This window comes from Pelodiscus sinensis, chromosome 11 (genome assembly GCF_049634645.1).
Source record: "Pelodiscus sinensis isolate JC-2024 chromosome 11, ASM4963464v1, whole genome shotgun sequence".
NCBI lineage: Eukaryota > Metazoa > Chordata > Testudines > Trionychidae > Pelodiscus > Pelodiscus sinensis.
In genome coordinates this window covers 44,013,804-44,035,959 of record NC_134721.1, presented here as the reverse complement: position 1 = coordinate 44,035,959, position 22,156 = coordinate 44,013,804, and the positions used below count along the sequence as shown (strand labels likewise).

At 56.2% G+C, this 22,156-nt stretch overlaps 1 protein-coding gene across 2 annotated transcripts in view; it reads right to left on the bottom strand.

Annotated features, from left to right (window-relative positions):
* Positions 1 to 1,007: 1,007 nt before the first annotated feature.
* Positions 1,008 to 22,156, bottom strand: part of SEMA3G (semaphorin 3G) — an 89,758-nt gene continuing 68,609 nt past the window's right edge. For both annotated transcript variants that reach the window (XM_075939490.1, XM_075939491.1), the window contains exons 8-16: positions 16,674 to 16,788; positions 16,174 to 16,243; positions 13,670 to 13,814; positions 11,955 to 12,186; positions 6,260 to 6,351; positions 5,821 to 5,862; positions 4,462 to 4,687; positions 3,847 to 3,986; positions 1,008 to 2,812 (exon numbers count right to left, since the gene is read on the bottom strand). In XM_075939490.1, the coding sequence (XP_075795605.1) occupies positions 2,354 to 2,812; positions 3,847 to 3,986; positions 4,462 to 4,687; positions 5,821 to 5,862; positions 6,260 to 6,351; positions 11,955 to 12,186; positions 13,670 to 13,814; positions 16,174 to 16,243; positions 16,674 to 16,788 (1,521 nt within the window). In that variant the 3' untranslated portion in view covers positions 1,008 to 2,353. The remainder of the gene's footprint in view (positions 2,813 to 3,846; positions 3,987 to 4,461; positions 4,688 to 5,820; positions 5,863 to 6,259; positions 6,352 to 11,954; positions 12,187 to 13,669; positions 13,815 to 16,173; positions 16,244 to 16,673; positions 16,789 to 22,156) is intronic.

Below are 22,156 nucleotides of genomic sequence, written 5' to 3'. Positions count from 1 at the left end.
GTTCAGTCACCCTGGGCCGCGCGTACGCCCCTGCCAGCACCCATGCAGGAAGGGTGTAAGTGCTGGCACGAAGGGTGCATAACCTGGCCTTAGAAAACAGGGCAAGAGGGCATTTCCTCTGGGCGCGTCAGTTCTCGGTGCTGCCACAAATCCGTGTCACAGCAGGGCTGAGCTGTTTTGGGAACAGAGTTGTCTCACTTCAGGCTCTCCTGTCATTGCACTCCTGGAGAATCTCCAGTAGCACTCAGCGGTATAGGCCCTAGGACACACATTTCAGGACAAAGTCTCGCCTGTTCTCATCCCTATTACATCTGGCCTGGCAGACGCACATAGTTGGTATTAAGGCAGCATAGGCCACTCTGATGCCGCTCCTCCCCAGCATAGGCACATGGCTGAAGTGCTCTGGCTATTCTTGGCTGGCCAACAGTCTCTCTGAAGGGGCTGTCAAGAAGGTGGAAATCAGAGCAGCCCCCAGATGGCTAACTGGCACAGGGCCAAGCAGAAAATCCGAAGGCTCTAACTGCCTACTTGGCGGTGTCCCAAAGTGGCTGGGGCAGGTTGCGTGGATTCCTAAGCGGCAGCCGAGATCTGACCCTACAATTCCCAGCTAGCAAGGGACAACCCGCGATCGGTAGGAGCCAGATTGTTACAATACTGATCACTGGGTGCCCTCTCTCGTTGAGGCTGTATCCGCAATGGGCTTGGGGGTAAGCAGCCTGATCTGGTAGGAGATTACAGAGAGCCCTGAAGGACTAATCCTAGAGGGAAGTCCCCCGATAAATCAATCAATACGTAGCAGGGATCAAACCCGCATGCCTGGGCTTTTGCTAGTCACCGGACACACCCATTGCTCTAGCACGCTTCTGGAAAATGCCGCCCACTTCAGAGCACAGCAGGACCTGCACCTAGGAAGCAAATCTTAATTCCCGACATCGCTCACCGAGACCACGTTCAGCATCTCAGCAGCCAACCCCACTCGGCAGACACAGAGGCCAGAGACTCTCCCGGCCTGCGCTGCCACAGCAACGGCTGGTTTATTTGTTCCGAAAACAGATGGATTTCATCAGCAGTCCGTGGATACCGGGTTTGCCGAGGGGCTCGCCTAGCTCTGGGGATCTGCAGGGAGAGACGGAGCCTTTCAGGTCTAGATCACTAGCTCCGTGAAGTCACTCGTTCCTGACTGTTCCGGGGCTGGGGCAATGTTGCCATGAGACCGAGCAACAGGGTTCTGTGGACAGGCGAACATTGCCATGACACCGAGCAGGTGGAAGATTCCATGGCTGGGTGAATGTTGCCATGATACCAAGTAGCAGGGTTCCGTGGCCGGGTGAATATTACCACGACACCAAGTGGGTGGGGGATGCCATGGCTGGGTGAATGTTGCCATGATACCAAGCAGTAGGGTTCCGTGGCCGGGTGAATGTTGCCATGACGCTGAGCTGGCAGGGGATTCAATGGCTGGGTGAATGTTGCCATGACACTGAGCAGCAGGGTTCCGTGGCCAGGTGAATGTTGCCACGACGCCGAGCGGGCGGAGGATTCCACGGCTGGGTGAACGTTGCCATGATACCGAGCAGCAGGGTTCCGTGGCCACGTGAACATTGCCATGGGCTGTGTTCTGTAACCAAGGACATTCCTAACAGCCTGAGGCCACATGCAAAACCACGAGCCAGGCCCCCTTTCTAACTACTGCTCTGTGCCAGCGTCGGGGGAGATAGAGAACGTCCGACTCTACCCTGGTGACAGTTCTGTCCCTATCTGGGCCCCTCTCTCCCGTTGGCTGGCTCCACTGGTGCCACGGGGGACAGCTAGTGCAGGAGGCAGCATCTTACTGAACAGTTGATCGTAGCCCTCGCTGGGGGTCCAGGAACCAGCTGCACTCCCATTCCCCGGACACTCAACCTGGCTGCTCCGGTCCTGGGAGACGCCCCCCCACCCAACCCACCTTTTCCTTCCCTCCCATCGGTGATGCAGCTGGCTCCGGCAAACCGGTCTCTCCGTCTCCCCTGCTGCTCTGGTGAGCTGCGAGGCTCCTACGGACGGTCGTGAGCCCCCCGAGGCTGTGTCACCGCGACCGTTCTGTGTGCCCGCAGGCTGGCTGGACACAAGGCACCCGCCGGGGGAGACATGGGAGAGGGGTGCTCCAGCGGGGCAGGGGAGCTCCCCGGGCCGTCTCCAGGGCTGGACTCAAGAGCTGCCCGATGCCTCCCGGGGAGGCCGCTCCTGGCTTGGCAGGTGCCATTGTAAGGACACCCTGGACACTGTTCCTCACCGGCTGGGCTCTCCCTTAAAGGGAGGGAGTAGTTCCAGGATGGTCGCTCCTCCCCACTCGTGTCCCCCCTCCCTTGAGTCTCTACGTGGCCACGGCCTGCCTGGGCAGCCGGTTCTTCTCCTGCAGCTTGGCCCTCCCTTTCTTGCCGGCGTCCACACCGCTCAGCGCGTTTTTGCTCTTGGGGGGCTTGGCTTTGCGGCGCAGCGGGTTGCCGCACCACACCCGCTGGCAGTACTCCTCCACCCGGGGCAGGTTGGCATAGCCAATCAGGTGCATGATGTCCTTGAACCAGGCCCTGTGCCCTGGCAGTGGGCGGGGCTCCGGCACCAGGCAGGGGGGGCGAGGGAGCTCCTCCTCCCGCTCCCGCTGGAAGATGTGCTCCAGCTGCTCGCTCTCAAGCACTTCCAGCGTGATCTTGGTGACCGTCTGGGCGAAGCCGTGCTCCAGGCTCTTGCAGTAATAGGTGCCGGCGTCCGGGCGGTACAGCGTCCGGAACAGCAGCCCCTGCTCCGTCTTCAGGATCCGCTCGTCCGTCTTCACCTGCAAGAGGCACAGGGCAGTCAGCCGTGGGAACAGCTCTGACCACTAAACCACGTAATCCCAAATCCCCTTCCCGGCCACTGAGCCACACAATTTTATGTCCCCCTCCCAGCCACCAAGCCACATAATCCCAAATCCCCTTCCTGGGCATTGAGCCACGTAATCCCAAATCCCCTTCCCGGCCACTGAGCCACGTAATCCCAAATCCCACTCTTGGACATTGAGCCACGTAATCCCAAATCTTGCTCCCGGCCACCGAGCCACATAATCCCAAATCCCCCTCCCGGCCACCGAGCCACATAATCCCAAATCCCCCTCCCGGCCACCAAGCCAAGTAATCCCATATCCCCCTCTCACCATGCCAGCTCTAGCCACTGAGCCACATAATCCCATATCCCACCTCCCAGCCATTGAGCCATGTAATCCCAAATCGTGCTCCCAGCCACCGAGCCACATAATCCCAAATCCCCCTCCTGGCCACTGAGCCAAAGAATCCCATAGCCACCTTGCCAGCTCCAGACACCGAGCCACATAATCCCTTCCCATGCCAGCTCGAGGCACATAATCCCATATCGCCCTCCCAGCCACTAAGCCACATAACCCCATATCCCACCTCACGCCATGAAAGCTCCGGCCACCGAACCACATAATCCCATATCCCACTTCCCAGACAGCCCTCTGTGGGGGACCTGCGGAGAACTGTCCCCAGAACAAAGGCGGCTCCATGGGGCGACCCAGCCAAGGGAACCACCGCAGAGCGACTGTAACGTTCACTGCGGAGGCCCCCCAGGCTGCCTCGGGGCGGGGGGAGCTTGAGGCGTGGAGAGTGGTCGGCCCCACACAGACCGCGCTCTGGCGCCTCCCAGCCCCGCGCACGGACCGTGAGAACACGGCAGGAAGACAACCGCTCCATCGCCCTCAGCCGCTCACTGACCGGGATGCCAAAGGCGGGGAGGACCTGGCTTGTTGGACTGCAGGCTGCTGGCAATGGGTGTGGAGCAGGCTGATGGGGGTGGGAGGGGAGGCCGACTCACCTCATCCCTGCGCTCGTCATGGGGCCGCTGCAGGAACCAGTGCACGGTGGCCTGAGGCGACTTGGGGACGCACTCCAGGAAGGTGCTGTTGAGCTCCGTCCCGTACACCACCTTCTCCTCGGCGCTGTCGAAATCGTCCACTGGTGGAACACAGACACCCCCGTGGAGTGGGCAGCCGGGCCGCCCCCTGCCCCGCCCCGAGGGACAGCCCTGACTCCCCTCGGGGGGAAGGCCCCAGTGCCGCTGGCAGGGGGCGTCCGACTGGAATTGCTCTGTGGGGAAGGGGTGGCTAGTCCCCAGTCGGCGCCCTGCCCCCCCCATTGCCACGTGGCACAGCGTCCCAGGGACAGCTGGCGAAGAGAACCGTGGGCTGTAACCACAGGGTTCACGTGCGGGGCCTCCGACTGGCCTTGGGTGCGGGATGTCTCAGCCAGGCCCGGGTGCCGAAGAGCGACCCCGCCCGGCCTTGCCGTGACCCCAGAGAAGCAACGGCCTGTCCACGTGGACGGGGAGGCCTGCCTGCCTAGCCTCCTCAAGGCCTCTGTGCCCCCGGCCGGCCGGCTGCTTGAGAGAAGATGGCCCCTCTGAGCCGGGCGGAGCGCGTGGGCCCCTTACCGGTCAGGTTCTGGTCCAGACACTGGTGCATGGGGTTCCCGGTGCGGACGTCCTGGCGGCGGAAGCGGCGCTTGCCGGACGCTTGGTACCTGGCGCAGGAGACGCCGTCCCAGGCGCAGTAGGGGTCCCGGGCCAGGCAGCACTCGGCACAGGCCACGCCGTAGGTCTCACACTGGTGCAGCTTCACCTGGGCCACCCCTGCCCGAGAGCCCACGTAGAGCATTTGCTGTGGGAGAAACGGGAACAGGGCGGCAATTAGCATGGGGGGGGGTCTGCGCACAGCTCCACGAGGGTCCCATGGCAACGGGACTGAGCCGAACAGCGGCGGGAGCCAGGGGTCGAAGCCTGCCCAGGGCCACGTAACAGCGACCTGCAGCCCCGCCTAGTCTTTGCAGCCGCAAGGCAGGCGGACTGGGCAGGAAAGGCTGGTTATTGCAGACCGAGCCTGAGGTGCCATGGGAAATAGGGCGGCCAGGTGTCCGGTTGTCGCCCGCACTGTCCGTTATTCGGGTCCCGTCTGGTAAAAAAAACAGAAAATATCGGACACGTGAAATGTCCGCTATTTCCTGTTTCCCTCAGACGGTAGCCGCCTCGCAGTGAGGAGCGTGCGTCCCCCCCCCCCTTTTTTTTTTTTTTTTTGCTTAACCTTGGTCTCCCTCTTTTCTTTCTTTCTTTTTGCTCAACAGCTTTGGTCTCCCGCCCTTTTTTTTTTTTCCTCTCAACTGAGTTTTTTCTCTGTGGGTTTTTTTTAGGGGGGGAGAGGAGGTGTTCGGTATTTTTTGTTAAACCATCTGGCAACCCTAATAGCAAGGCCTCGCCAAGCCGGGCACAGCAGAGCGGTGTGGGGAGGCCAAGTTTGGAAGCTGTAATGACAGGGAGGGGGGCAGTGGCATAGCTTTGGGGTGGGGGACAGGGCAGGCGGGAAGCCCCTCAGCAGAGCCGGGCATGGGGGTGGTAAGCAGCCAGGCAGCGTCATCAAAGGACACACGGATAGAAGGAAGAGCTGCCCTGCCCCTCAACTCCAGGGCTCATTTCCAAGTAGAAATAACTACTCCGGACAGGGGTGGGGGAGGAGCAGAATTTCACCTGGCAGAGAGGACGGGACAGGAGGGATGGGGAAGAGGGCAGCCCAGAGCGGAGATGAATTTCAGGAGAGTCTGTGTTAAGTTGTGGAGTGGTCTTCCAAGGCGTCTTCCGAGTTGTGAGACTGCCGGGAGCCGCCCAGGCCAGGTCTTCTGGCGTTTAAATACTGGCCTCTCCTCTCCCCCCACCCGGTGTCTCTGCACAGCTCTGTGTGTCAAACCCGACTACTGGCCAGGCTGGGTTCTGCCTGTGTCCCACCGAGAAAGGGCTACTCACTCGTTTGACAGAGATTTCCAGCTCGGTGATGGGTGTGGGAACCTGGGGGAGGGAAAGACAGCATCAGCTCGGACCCAGCACAGAAAGCACCCGCCCCTGTCTTCACAAAGTCCATGCCTGGCCTGTAGCCTCTTCACATTGCGAGTCCTGTCCCTGTGCTGGCAGGAGAGGCGCTCGACATCCACATGCGCAGCTCACAAGCACACACGCTTCCCCAAACAGACGGCAATTGGCCACGTGCCGCACACACAGTCACACACACGGGGGCAGTGCCAAGGAGGAAGCTGTCCTGCACACGTGGGCACGGGGGGGGTACCTACTTTGCACGGCTCGTACATGCACGCTGCAGGCATATCACCGATTGCACCCCCCCCGTGCACAGCACACTCCGACACACCACGTGCAAAGAGGCCTACACACGAGAAGCCGCCGACCTCACCTTAAACACCTGCAGCTCCTCCAGAATGACTTCTTCAGCTGCTGCGGCGGTTCCTTTCTGAAGGGCTAGGACCTTCAGCACGGAGCCGGCATCTGGATGGGCAGAGAACAAGGTCATTGGCACAAGTCCTTCACCATGGTACCCCGGCCATCGCTGGCGGAGGGAGACCATTCCTGCGGGAACCCGACAGGGCTTGTGCACAACCTGCAACCCAAGCTAAGCTCTTCACCATCCAGACACACACCACCAGTCACACCATAGCCCCTTTCTCCTACTCATCTTGGCACATGTGGGGAGATGGAAGGAAGGAACAATCAGTCTCACACATACAGAATGGGAAGCGACTGTCTAGGAAGGAGCACGGCAGAAAGGGATCTGGGGGTTGTAGCAGACCACAAGCTGAACATGAGTCAGCAGTGTGATGCTGTTACAAAGAAAGCAAACGTGATTCTGGGAGGCATTAACAGGTATGTTGTAAGCAAGACACGAGAAGTCATTCTTCCACTCTACTCTGCGCTGGTTAGGCCTCAGTTGGAGTATTGTGTCCAGTTCTGGGCACCGCATTTCAAGAAAGATGTGGAGAAATTGGAGAAGATCCAGAGAAGAGCAGCAAGAATGATTAAAGGTCCAGCAAACATGACCTATGAGGGAAGGCTGAAAGAATTGGGTTTGTTTAGTTTAGAAAAGAGAAGATTGAGGGGGGACATGATAGCGGTTTTCAGGTATCTAAAAGGGTGTCATAAGGAGGAGGGAGAAAACTTGTTCATCTTGGCTTCTGAGGACAGAACAAGCAGCAATGGGCTTAAACTGCAGCAAGGGAGGTTTAGTTTGGACGTTAGGAAAAAGTTCCTAACTGTCAGGGTGGTCAAACACTGGAATAAATTGCCCAGGGAGGTTGTGGAATCCCCATCTCTGGAGATATTTAAGAGCAGGTTAGATAAATGTCTATCAGGGATGGTCTAGACATTGCTGGGTCCTGCCATGGGGGAGGGGACTGGACTCGATGGCCTCCTGAGGCCCCTTCCAGTCCTAGTATTCTATGATTCTATGGGGAAACTGAGGAACAGAGGCCACGTGCCACCCAGTGTCACTCAGCAGGCGAGAGGCAGGGCCAAGAATAGAGCCCAGCTCCCGGCCTGTTTTGGCAGAGACTAGACCACGCTGCCCTCTGTCCTATCAGGGCAGCTGACACACCCATGGGGCTGCATGGAGGACCAGTGGGGCAGTAGCTGCTGGGTTTCCCTCCGCACAGGGCCTGGCCCAGAGAACACAGCCAGCAGCCACCGCCACTGCTCCCGCATGCACTGCTCGGTGCCACGGCGGCTAGCGGAACAGGTGGCCCTGCCATTTCTAAAGCATCCCCCAAGCCAGGCCTGCAGTGGAGAGCGTGAGGGATCGGCCCCTGGAGGACTAGCACAAACGCCTCTGCGTGTCTGCCACGGAGGGCGGGTCATCACGCCGTTGCACTCGTGGCCCGGAATGCAGCACAGCGAGCCAGCCAGCCCCCCTTACGAGGCAAGGACTGGGTGTTCCCTCCCTGCCCAGGTGCCCGGACGGTGGCAACACGGGAGCATTGGGCCTGCCAACCGTACCCTCGTGGGAGACGCGGACACAATCCAAGAGCCAAAGCCCCTACGATGTTCCCACCACCTGTTGTTTTGGAAGTGAGCCATGAAACGCTGCTTGTAATCAGCAACTGCTCTAAACCAGAGCCAGGGAACTGGGTGCAGGCGCGGGGTCAGTGCACACAGACAGGGCTGGCTCGTAGCGTTCAAGGACTGCTGGGCACATGTTTGGTGAAACGGAAGTGGCGCAAACCGAGGTTAATGGACCAAAATCAGCAGGATGCCCTTTAGGCCGGGTTAGTGGACAAAACAACAGGGGCGGGATGAACTGTCTGCCACTGCTGTCCCTCCAGAGAGACATGTGTAGACACATGTTCAGCGTTCGCTCTCCCCCGCCTTTCCCACCTTGCACCATCTCCTCTTCTTCCATCTGCTCAGCCCCGACCTGCCAGCACGGCACCAAGGCCAGCGCAAGGCATGCTGCGGCCCTACGCTAGACCACGTTTAAGAGCATTAGCCAAACAATCAATGTTTGTCTTTATTTTTTTGTATTCAGAGACTCTCCGGAATCTCCAGCCTTAAACAGCAGCTTACGTAGCTTGTGCATAAATCTGGCCCTGATGCAACACATCTCGACTCATCTAACGAGCTCTCTTCCTGGGTAGAAGGTTGGCTGGTGTGACGGCGCGTTGGGGGTCCCCCGTCTCCTGCACCCCGAAATGGCACAAACAGACTGCACCAGCCAGTGGAATAGAGGAAGTTTATTGCCTCTCCAGGATACAGCACAGCACAGATGGAATCTGGTCACAGAGCTGGGCTAGGATGCCTCAGGCCCCCTTGAGTTGGGGGGAGACTGGGCCCCTAAACTCCAGCCCCTTTCCCTAGGCTGTCTCCTCCATGCTCACAGACAGCAACTAACTAACACTCTTCCAGCCCAGCCCCCCAGCCAGGGCAGCATTCCACCTTCCTTTGTTCCTCTCCATGGGGGGTGTCTGGCCACTGGTTTGCATAGTGACTCATCCTGTTTTGCTGGGTCCTGGTACCCACGGCAGCCAGTGGGGGTTACCCCAGAGCCAGCAGCATAGAAACCAGCCAGGTACCCCCACTACGTCACAGCTGGGCTTTGCTTTTGTTTCAAGGAACTTTGCTGTCACCAGTGCTGAAGGTCATCACATGATCGTGACACGCAGGCCTCAGCCTGTTAGGGAGGACAACCGAACTGCCAGCGTCCCAGAGACACGTACAACCCCGTTGTGCGTCCCTGCCTTGTTGCGTTACGTTGTGCCCAATTATTTGTTTCCTCTGCTCTCGACCTTTCATCAAATCCTGAAAGTAACTAAACAGCATCCCCCTCCCTCTGCCCTCTCCAAGGAAAAAGGAGCCAACAGAGCTGGCCCTGACCACACTACAGGCGTTGTCTGAGAGTAACTTTAACCTTCTCCTTTTCATCCACGACAGGCTGTTATTTTCAGAACAACCTGATTGTTTGACTCCAAAAGCAGAGACACTGCTCGGGTCCGACTACGTTTGGTTTGCGCTCAGCCACGGTTTCGGAATCATTGCTTGTGTTCACTCCGGGCTCTTTCTTGTGTTTAATCAGAAACTTCCAGCTTGCAGGCATTTTTTGGGATGTCGGCCACGTAGCCAAGTAAAACCCAGAGCTCTGTTTAAAAACAATCCCAAACCCGCCTGCTTCTGTTTAATTTTGGACAGTGACGGTTTATAAACACCATTCATTCTTTAGGCCTTTTAGATCGATATCAACCCAGCAGGCGCCTGCCCAGGTTCAAGGAGACACCCTCCCTGAAGTGAGGAGGAGGTCAGGAACACAGAGGCAGTATCTGCAGGGAATAAGACTGAACCCCCAAAGACAGCGAGGGCCTAGGAGCAGCTGGGCCTGGCCTAAAGTTGCAAACCCTCCAAAACAGTCCTGCAGTTTCCCAACTGCTCGGAGGGGTAGCTGTGGTCTCTCCTGGTTCTGTTGTTTCCACTCCAACTCATCTGAGGAAGTGGGCTTTGCCCACGGAAGCTCATGAGTCTATATATTTTGGCTAGTCTCTAAGGGTATGTCTAGACTACAGGCTTCCGTCGACAGATACTGTTGACAAAGCTTCTGTCGACAAAGCGCGTCTAGACTACAGCCGGTTCTGTCGACAAAGCGCGTCTAGACTACAGCCGGTTCTGTCGACAAAGCAAGCTGCTTTGTCGGCATGACAGTGTAGACGCAAAGGACAGTGTAGTTGCAAAAATGCCTTCTGTCGACAGAACTGTCAACAAAAGGCGTTATTCCTCGTAGAACAAGGTTTACTGCCGTCCACAAAACTGCTGAGTTGTCGACATTATGTCGACAGAACTCAGTGGCAGTGTAGACGCAGGTATAGTTTTGTCGACAACAGTCCACTTTTGTTGACCAAACCCTGTAGTCTAGACATACCCTAAGGTGCCACTGGAGTCTCCCAGAATTGAAGATTAGCTCATGGGATGAAATATCCAAACAGAACGGGCCAGCCCAGGCCGGCCAAGCACCGAGAGAAATGGCAAGGTGAGGGCAGATGTCGGCATGGAGGCCTCTTGTTGCTGTAACCCTGTTCTCTGGGAACGCTGCTCCTATGGACCAATACATTAAACCGCGTTGGGAAGAAGTAAGTTGGAGTCCCTGCATCCATCCACTGGCTGGCCACAGCTCTTACAAGTGCCAAGGCCAGCTGGCCCTGCAGATACACCAAGGTTGGTCAGCAGGAGCGCTGCTTTTGGGGGAAGTCCATTCCGAGAAACGGGGGGGGGGAAGAGTCACAGGACTGCAGCCTGCGAGAAGTGGAGGCGTGTGAATTGTCACTGGAAAGGCAGCACTTGGGAGCGATTGGAGAGGGCCAAGGGGCTGGTCTATTCTACTAGATACAACTCCACCGAGGTTAGCAGCGCTGGCAGCCCTAGTGGGCTGAAACCACCCTACTCAACATGGTATTTGGAAAGACCTGCTGTGAGCTGCGGCAGAATTGACCCGAGGCACCTGGCCCAGAAGTGGGGAACCGGGGAGGGGGCAAAGGAAGATGTAGCAGGAAATGCCTGGCCGTGTTCTCTCTAATATTTTCTATCCTTGGACAGGTTGAATTTTCTTTTGGACGGGCTGAAATGTATTGTGCACACTGCCAATGTTGAGGTAGTGTGCGTGGGGATGTGCACCACAAAACACACACACACACAATTTTAAGCACTCCATATGTGTGGAAGGAAATATATTAAAACAAGGGATATTTAACGAGGAGCAATGCATACACTATTAGCTATGAAATCAAATAAAAAAGAAAATTAACACTATCCTTGGAGTACATGTATCAACCTTTCCAACAGCTCGAGCTAGCATGTGCTAAGTCTGACTCATAAGAGCCAGAACTCTGCCAAATCGCAAAGATCTGGCCTTAATGCAATACAATTTTCCATGTATTAATTGGTAACAGATTTTTTTAAAATGATTACGTTTGGAGTTTTAGATCTCTGCAACACCCCAAAAAAAGAATTTTTTTCTTTACCGTAAGCCATTAACACCTATGCAAACTGTGTTTGAAATGCCATCACGCAAATGTCCTAGCACACACGCTTCCCTTGCAGCCTGCTCCCCACCTCAACCCAGTCAGACCGAGAGGCCTGCAGCTAGTTGGACACCCCAAACAAACTGCTCCCTGCCTCCACCTGACCGCACAGAGCCACCCTTTCTTTCCCCCACCTACCCCATGTAATCAGCCCCTTATCTCCCCCTTCCCAGGAGGCTTGAGAGTGCTGAGTTTCTGCCTCTCTCTCCTCCTGCAGAGGGGCACTTGAAACTCCCCTCCCCTCTGAATCCTCATCAGCCAATTACTTACTCCCTTCCCATCCCCTAATTGTCTCCTTATCTCCCTTTTTACTGGCTCCTGGAGCAACTCTGTTCAAGCAGGCAGCTGGCTCTGTTCAGCTGCTTGCTCAGAGAGACGTCCCTACCCCCCGCCAATCAGCTGAGCTCCCTGCCTGTACGAAAGTGTTGAACTTCTGAGCAGAGCCCAGAAAACTGCTGTGCAAGCAAGCAGGTGCGCAGCTTACAGGGAACCTGGATGCCCAGCCCACAGGACCGTGATGTCCTGAGCGCGCCAGCTCACCTGTCCCGAGGAACATGACGTCGTACTGCCCGTCCTCAGCGTCCACCCGGTCCACCACGATCTGCCGCAGCCGGTGCTGCAGGTTGGTCTTCACCAGCACGGGCCGGCGGTGGCGCGGGTACACGGGCCGATACATCAGCGGGTGAGCGCGGGCGAAGTGCAGCACCTCGTCGGGGTAGTCCTTGGTGGAGCCGTACTGCCGGCGCGGCTGGTTGGTGGTTTTGCTGGGACACTGGCACGAGGCGGAAGAGACAGCGGCTCAGTCTGGCGTTCCTGCTCCGCACCCTGAGCCAGGGCGGTGGGAGAGCCAGCCTCCTCCTCCCCCGCCCCCCCACGCTTGTGAGCCACCTGCTCCGCCTGACCAAGGGCCTTGGGAACCTCTTCTCCATGATGCTGTCTGAGCTTCTACATCCTCGACCTCAGATCCATCCTGCTGAGAGCCCAGGTGGAAGGGTCATTCCTTTTTACTCCTAGGCCTGGCAGAGACCTCAGGACGCATCGAGTCCAGCTCCTGCCCAAAGCAGGGCCAACCTCGACTCCATCATCCCAGCCAGGGCTTGGTCAAGCCAGGACTGAAACACCTCTAGGGATGGAGATGCCTCCCCCTCCCTGGGGAACCCAGCCCAGGGCTTCCCCACCTGCCTAGGGAAATAGCTTTTCCTAATATCCAACCTAGACCTCCCCCGCTGCAACTTGAGACCATTGCTCCTTGTTCTGCATCCGATACTACTGAGAACAGCCTCTCTCCAGCCTCTTTGGAACCCCCCCGCAGGGAGCTGAAGGCTGCTCTCAAATCCCCCCTCACTCTTCTCTTCTGCAGACTAAATAAGCCCAAATCCCTCAGTCTCTCCTCATAAGTCATGTGCTCCAGCCCCCGATCATTTTGGTCGCCCTCCGCTGGACCCTCTCCAATGCGTCCACGTCCTTTCTGTAGTGGGGGGCCCAGAACTGGACGCAACACTCCAGATGTGGCCCCACCAGAGCCAAATAAAGGGGAATAATCACACCTCTGGATCTGCTGGCAATGCTCCTCCTAATGCACCCCAATGGGCCAGTCGCCTTCTTGGCTACACTGTTGACTCATCTCCAGCTTCTCATCCACCCTAATCCCCAGGCCCTTTTCTGCTGAATTGCTGCTTAGCCGGTCGGTCCCCAGCCTGTAGCAGTTCTTGGGATTCTTCCATCCCAGGTGCAGGACTCTACACTTGTCCTTGTTGAACCTCATCAGATTTCTTTTGGCTCAATCTTCTAATCTGTCTCGGTCACTCTGGCCCCTATCCCTGCCCTCCAGCGTATCTACCTCTCCCCCTAGTTTAGTGTCATCTGCTTCCCTGTGCTAACTCCTCCTCCCCATCCGATCACAGGCCAGCTCGTGGTGGGGGACAAACCCCCAGGAAGGGCTGCGTCACTGAATGGGAAAGCAGGACAGACCCTGCTCTGCCCAGGAATAGTTCATTTGCCTCCATTAAATCCCGAAGTAGGTCCCACCTCCCAAACAAACGTTGGCAATGGTTGCCAGGGGAACCACTGCTGCAAAGTCCATGGCAGGACAGAACCGCCCGCCCTCGCTGGTGCCCTGTGCAAAATGGCAGCCCACCTCCCCCCCGATGGGGAAACTACCAGAGGCGAGGCCAGACGAGATTAATAACGGACCTCAGCTCTCTGAAAAGAGGTCTCCTCCAGCCATTTTCAAACCAAGGGGGCGAGCGGCTTACCACGCCTGGCCTGGGGTAGGGCACCTTGCCCTCGTACGCTGCCCACTGGTGATCCGGGCCATCCTTATGGGCAAAGGGCCCGTTGAAAACTTCCCAGATATCTGCCATGCGGTACACACAGACGGCAAAGCCTTGGAAGACGTTGCTGAAACGAGAGGGGTTGGTCCCAGGTGAGGATCGTTGGTAGCCACAGACACATCGCACTAGCAAGCCCCACCACATAACAGTGCTGGGGGGGGGAGGCAATCAAGGGAGGGGTGTTGTCAAGGCTGTTCCCCACTCTGGCATAATACAGGCAGAAGTAGGGACCAGCAAAACCACCCCTAAACCTGGTCTCTACAGGCTTTGGTACCAAAACCTCCCCCCTCCCTCCCAAAAGCCTAATACCCAGATTTTGGGAAATCCGCTGCCACCACCCAAGTAATTTCCCCGGAAACCAGGGAAGAGACCACTTGGGAAACCTCCTCCCTCAGGTAAAACTCTCCCTCTGCCCCCAACCTCCATTTTGCTTGGAGTTGGGAAAAACCAGAGGGGATTCACCGACAACAATGGACTCTGCCCCTTGCAGTTAGGCGCTGAGTCCAAGGACACACCAATCAACCAATACCGGTTAATAAGAAAAAGAAACAAACTTTTATTATCAAAACAAAACTACCGTTGCAAGCATAATAAAGTGGCTAAATGGAAAGGGCCACCAATTGATTTAAATACTCAGGGGAAAAGTCCCTGGGCTAGAAAGCTTTCATTACAAAAGAGAGAAACCCAATCACCAGCTCAGACATTAATTCCAAATTCCCAAGCCAGAAGACAACAAAATCCTGATGGACTATCTAAACTTACACATGAAAAGAGGTCTTTTCTTGGAAGAAACCTCTCTGACTTCAGACAAAGGAGGGAAAGATAAAAACTCCTTTGTCCCAGTTTGAAATCCCTACCTGCATTGCTGTTGGCTGACCAGATACCTGGCTAGGGACAGGAGACATAGTTAACCCCTTAGTCCCCAGGTGCTGGTCAGCACTCCTGATCATGACCGGTGTCTTAAGAAGGAATAAAATGACTAAATCTGACACGAAATCCACGATCCAGAGCCTGACCAACAAGATGGGACCCGGACTTCCCAATCAGGTGAGTTGTCTCATCTGATAAAGTGGTTTTACCCACGACAGCTCATGATCCTCTATATGTTGATTAGTCTCTACGGTGCCAGAGGACGACTCGTTGTTTCTAAAGTTACAGACTAACACGGCACCCCCTCGGAGACATATTAGAAACAATAAATGCCATGAATGTTACAGGTTAAAATATGGGAACCGTAGCTATTTAAAACAGCTGGGAATGGTCAATTCCCGTAGCTAGCTAAAGAAACCAGGTGCCTTTCTGCAAACCCAAACTGCAGTGTGGGAACCTTGGCTTTCCAGTAATCGTAACTGCATCTCTGGTGGCCACAGGATTGCCACTTTCGGGTGGCAAAAAGCCGGCTGTAAAAGCCTAAGCAGGTTTGCTTTGAGACATGTTCGTGCTCCAAATTAAACCAGTCGCAGCCTAGATGCTTTGCTGTACACGGCTCTTCTGGCTGCCCAATGCTGGCCTCTTTGATTCTCAGATCAGGGACTCCAAACACCCTTTGATATCTCATGTGGGTCAGTAGCCAGGACAAAGATTGCTGTGGGAACTTCAGGGGCTATGGCTTTTATGCCCGCTTGCTTCACCAACTCCAGCTCAGTGCCTGTGCATCATTCAGCAACCTTATGCAGCACAGCTCCTCTACCGTTTCGCAGGTATTAAACAATCTGTTCCCACTGGGATCATCTGCATTTTGGAGCGGGGACTTTCTTCAACTGCTCAGTTCAGCACTGTGACGTAGTGGGGGTACCTGGCTGGTTTCTATGCTGCTGGCTCTGGGGTAACCCCCACTGCTGCCGTGGGTACCACGACCCAGCAAAACAGGATGAGTCACTATGCAAAGGGATCTCTCAACCGGTATGGCCAGACACCCCCCATGGAGAGGGACAAAGGAAGGGGGAAGGCTGCCCTGGCTGGGGGGCAGGGCTGGAAGAGTGTTGGTGAGTTGCTGTCTGTGAGCATGGAGGAGACAGCCTAGGGAAAGGGGCTGGAGTTTAGGGGCCCAGTCTCCCCTCATCTCAAGGGGGCCTGAGGCATCCTAGCCCAGCTCTGTGACCAGATTACATCTGTGCTGTGCTGTATCCTGGAGAGGCAATAAACTTCCTCTATTCCACCGGCTGATGCAGTCTGTTTGTGCCATTTCGGGGTGCAGGAGACGGGGGACCCCCCAACGCGCCGTCACAAGCACCCAGCCCGGTGGGCAGGGACCCTCCCCGTACTACCAAAGTGTAAATACCAAACCACACTAATACTGAGCGCCAGGGAAAGCAGGGGTGGGAACCGAATGAAGGGTGGCGTTGGAACGGCTGCTGTTTGTTTTGGGGTGGCAGGAGAAGACCCATTGCTGGTTACAGAAATGGAGAGGGGCTGGGCGCTGTTACCTGATGGTGCTGAAGAGGGCGTAGATCTCCGGGCTCTTCCCATCCTTAGTCCTCAGTAAGAAGACGTCCTCTACGGAAGAGAAGGCAGGTCACCCCATACATCCAGCGACCCCCTTCCACAGCCATCTCCTCTGAGCACCTCAGCATCACACTGGCTTGTCAAGAGACGCAGCCCACGGGACACAACTACCCCCGCCAGTGCCAAGCCATGCGGCCCCTGGCCCTGCCGCCTGGACGGGTGGGACGCAGTGAGGTGATGTGCCCGGCACCACTCCCCCATGAGGCTCCCAAAGGCCGGGCTGGAGAATGTCTCTGGTCTCCAGAAGCAATCAGCTGGGTCCCGAGCAGCTCATCCCCATTCAGCCCGTCAGCGCACACCCGGCATCTCGCACACCCAGCACCTCCGGGGCTTCCCCCTTCCACCCACCCTGTCACGTGGCCAGCTGAGGAGCCCACGGCCCCAACCCAGATCCCCACCTCTAGGCAGAGGGCCCTCTTACCCAGCTCATCGAAGTAGGTGTCTATCCCATCAGGCCCTGGGACGGAGCACACCAGCCGGGCTTTGTTGAAGGTGCTCCACTTGTTCACCAGCACCCGCTGGCCCCCCGCGTCGTTCTGGAAGGAGAAGGGATGTCACTGCACACAGGTGAGAACAGGTTTAGTCTGGAGGCCACGAGCGAAGAAGGTTTGAGCCACATGAGCAGCCACGGAGCTAGCTCCTCCAGAGGGGGCAAGGTCATGGCAGCTTGACGGGGGACGGTGGGAGATGGAGGATACTGCATGACCGTCAACTCAGCTGGATTACTGCACACTTGGCCAGGAAATCACTGCTCCAGCACAGCTAGGGACCTGCCCAGACCAGTCCAGTGTCTGCTCAGGCCCACGGAGACCACCACTGCCCCAGGGAAATGAGGCTATGCCGGCATGCTCACGGCTCCCCAGCTGAGATCCACGGAGACCACGCCGGCACGCTCACGGCTCCCCAGCTGAGATCCACGGAGACCACGCCGGCACGCTCACGGCTCCCCAGCTGAGATCCACGGAGACCACGCCGGCACGCTCACGGCTCCCCAGCTGAGATCCACGGAGACCACGCCGGTGTGCTCACAGCTCTCCAGCAGAGATCCTTGGAGACCACGCCGGCGTGTTCACCACTTCTCAGCGGAGATTCACGGAGACACTCCAACTCAGTGGCCACTTGGGCTGTTCTCTTCTAAAGTCAGGTCCCCAGAAATGAAGCCTCAGGTAGCGGGAGGCAAAAATTTGACTTGCCCAAGATCACACAATGAGTCAATGGCAGGTTTGGGAGCTGATCCCATACGGGCCGATTCTCAGCCTTGGTAGTCCCCAACCCGCCAACTCAGCCTTCCTCCTTTTCCAGGCCAAAGCTTTCCATATCCCCTTGCCTTGGCTGAGACATAGGGGATACTGCACCAATGGGAGAAGCTTCTACTCACTGGAAAAGTCTAATGGAGGGATTCTGGATTTACATCTGTTACCCACTTGTAAATCCAGAGTCACTCCATTAGACTTAATGGAGCAGCTCTGGACTGACACTAGTAGAGCTGAGATCAGAGTCTGGAGTCTTCCCAGTAGTGGGTATCAACATGCCCAAAGGAAAGGGCAACGAATGTTAATGCTGCATCAGGCACATCTTGCACTCGGCCGGAGGGCTGATCTTTCCCTGATGGGGAACTAGGTATTCATCAAACCACGGGAGTCTGAGTGAGAAGGGAGGTGTCTTGTGCTTGAGAGCCATGTGGCAGCAGGAGATGCAGGTTCTAGGCCCTGGTCCGATTTCTTGTCCCCACCTGACCAGAGTTTCAGTCACCCTGAGTCCATACACAAGAAAATCCAACTCGACTCAGCGCCTCACCGTCACCAGTACAGACAGAGGCTCGCGCCCTCCCCAGCGGAGAAACAATCCCATTCCTGGGCAGCACTATCGGCCAGGATGGTGGGCGGGACACGCCAGGGCACCCGGAACAATATCAGTAAAGCTGCAACCGCCTTCGGGAGCGGACACACCGTCTGGAAACCATCCACATACAGCATCAGAGCTCAACTCGAGAGGTGTCAGAGCAGCTGCTTCCCACGGCAGATTGCTGGGAACGGGGCCATCCCGTGGCCAAAGCTCTTCGTTCCACGCAACCTGCCCCAGAAGAGTCCCCGTATCTTCTGGCCAGAACAACCTCAACTCCCTCCCTCCTGCCCTGCAGCCCTGCCCTCCTGGGCTGCCCCCCCACAGCCCTGCCAGTTCCCCTCTGCCCTGCCCCTGTGGCCCCTGCCAGTGTCTCCCCCCACCCTGCCCTGCCCACCTCAGCTCATGGGAGACTCCCTCCAGGCCTGTCTTGTGATGGGACAAACTGAGAACTGGCCAGCCAAGTGCATTTCCCGTCACCTCTGCTGGGTTTGCACGTAAAGGTCCAATCTGCAGCCCAAGCTATGTTCTCTTTGGGGCACTCCAGCCATGCAAAAGACCTCGAAGCTTCACTCAGAAGGTAGCTGGGGATTCCCCTGTAGTACAGGACCCCTCGGGGCCCAGGACGGGACAGTCAACTGTAGATACTATGCCAAAGACAGCTGCATACGGACCTATGCTAGGAACGATCCACTGCCTGTCCAGCAACATACGTTAGAGCAGCTGTCAGGCACCTCTGACTTGGGCCAGGAGCCAGCTCCGCCCTAGGGCTGGAGGAGGCAGAGAGGTAGCTCAGACACACAATCCCCCACCCTCCGGAGCCCTAGGTCTGCAAGTTCACTGCACCCCCCCACGAGGCCCATGGGGGCTGCTGAGCTGTCGCCTGCCCAAGGCCTGGTAGGAAATCTCCCACCAGCCACTTCTTGTCCCCCGCAGCCTCTTAACCAACCAAGCGTCCCAGGCCATGCAGGGCTCCATCCATCTACGACTTCACCTCTTCGTTCCTGACTCCCTGCGCTCATTGCAGGGGAGCGGGGGATTCCCGGCCAGCTGTGTTGCTCTGTGGAGATGGACAGCTGCCTCCTCTCTTCTGGCCCGTGCTGCTCACAGTCCTTTCCAGCTGCCTCCATGGGGCCGGCCGACAGATGTTTCTCTTTGCCTCCCGGGGCTCTCTGGGGCCGGCTAACTTGGGCTCGTCAGTGACAGGGTGGGGAATTGAGACACCGCTTTCCAGGTGCGGCAGCAATTCCATCACACTGCCTCCCCTGAGCCACGCTCTGCTCCGGCCCCTGATTGCTAACAGACTTGCAGAGGCTGGAAAGGAAAGACAGATTTCCTCCCTCCGGGGCTGGGGCGGGCAGAGCGCTCACAAACTCCAGCTCCTCTTCAACACGGGGCTCACGGCAGGACACAAGACTGACCCCAAAGCAAGGATGTAGCTGGCACAGGGGCCAGGCCGCTCTTCTCGTGGTCCCCGGACAGACTCACTGGAAGGGACAGGCAAAGCCAAGGATCAGTTTAGTTTTGCAAAGCTCCGTCGGTCCAGTCTTGGCGGCTTGGCTCCAGATGTGGCCACAGTCACGCCCCACGTATGGCACAGCCCCGCCAGCACACAGCTGAGAAGCAGTCAGGGAAGGGCCCGCATTGAAACGCAAGGTGCAGGCATCCTTGCATATCCAAGGAGGAAACCCCTGGAGGTAGCACCAGGTCGTTCAGCATTTATTTCCCTCTGCCAAATCCAGAGCCGGGCTGTGCACAATCCTCCCCACCAGCAGCCAAAGCAGGAAATGGTCGTGTCCACCTGGAAGTTTTCACACAGCTCCCAAAAGCCTAATCCCCCATCCAGGAAGAGAACTGCCCCTCCCCTCTCCCCCAAACCAACATTGCTGGGAAAAAAGTCACCGTGAGATTTTTACTCCGGTTAAATTTGTGATAGGTCACAATTTCTGGAAGGCAAACAGAGATCAAGAGGTAGAAGGTCAGAACACAAGCTGCCTTCCAGAGGGACGTAAAATCGGACCCAGAGTGGACTTTGCCCGGCATGGGCCCATGGCACTGACATGAGGGTCCCTGAGACGGACGGGGTTTGGAACCAGCACGGCTGAGCCACCAGGCCAAACAAGGGACGAGCAGAGACTCCAAATCTCCAGCTCTCGTAGGATGGGGAAACCGTTCCTAATAGCGCGACTGATCCACGTAGGGATTAACTCAGAATTGCTTCCTGTCCCCCCCCAAAAAAAGACAAAAGTCACAGTCTCAAAAATGTTCATGAACTGAGAATCCAAAAAAAAATTTTTGGATCAGGATGGTGGGTGAAATATTTCATTTGGATCATTTCAAATAATTTCACTTCCGTTTCCATCTTCTCAAACAGTTAAACCTTTTTTGGTATAAATCAACAACACTTTCAAAATGCAAAGTTGTTTCAAGCCAGAAGATAACATTTCTCATTTAGAAATGGCGAGAATCACAGGGCATTTCAAACAAATGGATTCTCATCAAAGCCAACTCTCTTGTGAGCAGCTTGGGTTCCAAGGAACTAACATTTTCCACCAACAAAAATGTTTCTCAGAAAGTTCCCAATCAACTCGACTTCTCAGCCGCTCGCAGTCAGACGTCCTCCGAAGCGACTTCAAGCCCTTTGTGCCAATTGCCACGGTCCATCCAAAGAAGAGCCGGGAGCCTGCGGACTTCACGCCACGGAGCTGTGAATGGGCTTTCGGAACAGCGCCACTGGCATGGGGACTCGTGGTGCCCTCCAGCTCTGTTCCTGCACCAGTTAGAGTCCAAGAGAGCTGAAAACAGCTGCAGTAGATGGAGAAGGACCTCACAGATGGCTCTGGCTAGTTGCAGGTAACAGACACTCTTTTGGCCGATTCGGGCCAGATGGTACGACTCAGGACCTACATACCTAAGTCCCACTGACATCGCCAAGGAAGGCATGACTTGGGGGAATGTCAAAATCCGACCCTACCTCCTGCTTGTTGTTCAAATAAAAGTCACTGCAGTTTAGATTTGAGAAGGGATGAATTAATTGACACCCGGGAGACAAACATGTGGAGGGTATGAAGGATGCGATCACCATGAAGCAAGGCGGGTGGCTAGAAAGAGGCTCAAGGTCCACGATTTATAAAGAATGAACGCGAAGGGGAAGCAGAAGTGGCCGAGAACGTGGAGAGTTGCCACGTGAAGTATCAGCTTCCATCCCCATGTTCCCCGTCAAAGGCTTCAGTGGGAGTTTTGTGCCAACCGAATTAGAGAGCCACGAAGCAGAATTTTCCAAGCCTGGGCTGGAAAAGAGCCGTTTGCAGCCTACGTGACCCCCAAGCACCAGGCGAGATGAAATGCGAGGCCTCGATTGAAGTGCTTAGCAAGCACACTTAGTCATCTCGCTCCTGAAACCCCAAGGGAAGGAAAAAGCAGCTTCAATTTCTCAGCGAAGTCTGCAAGAGCTGGCGCCCAAACCCACTGAAATCAAGGAGACGTGTGGGGCCACTTTAGGGTTAGGGGCTTAGGAGACCTCGGTTCAGTTCCCAGCTCTGCTACAGACTTCCTGAGAACCTTGGGCAAGTCACTTCCCCTCTCAGCCTCAGTTTCCCATCTGAAAAAGCGGGATAACAGCCATGCCTCACAGAACATGTGGCGATGCAAGGCTAATGAGAACCAAGGAGAGAGAATTCTGGGTGGAGGACATTTCGCAATGGTGAGATCTAGCCGTCTCCTGCGGGCAGTGGGGTGAACTCCAGATCTTTGGACACTGGAGGCTGGTCCAGGCAAAGCCCTGACAGTTGTGGGAAGTGAGCTCTCCTGAAAATCTACGTAGAAATGTCTACACCAAGCATTTTGTTACTCCAGGCCAAGACCAATGTAGGGCTGCTAATGTTGTCCCTTGCTCAGAACATGTCCTCCTGGGTTGCATGCAGCCTATGGCCAGTCTAGGATGGGCACCGTACATTGGCATGGACTTATTCTGGGAGCTTATTCTGGGACTTATTCCTGCTCACACTTATTCTGGGAGCTCTCTTGGCCCCTGGAGCAGCCTAAGACCCAGAAGGTGCAAAG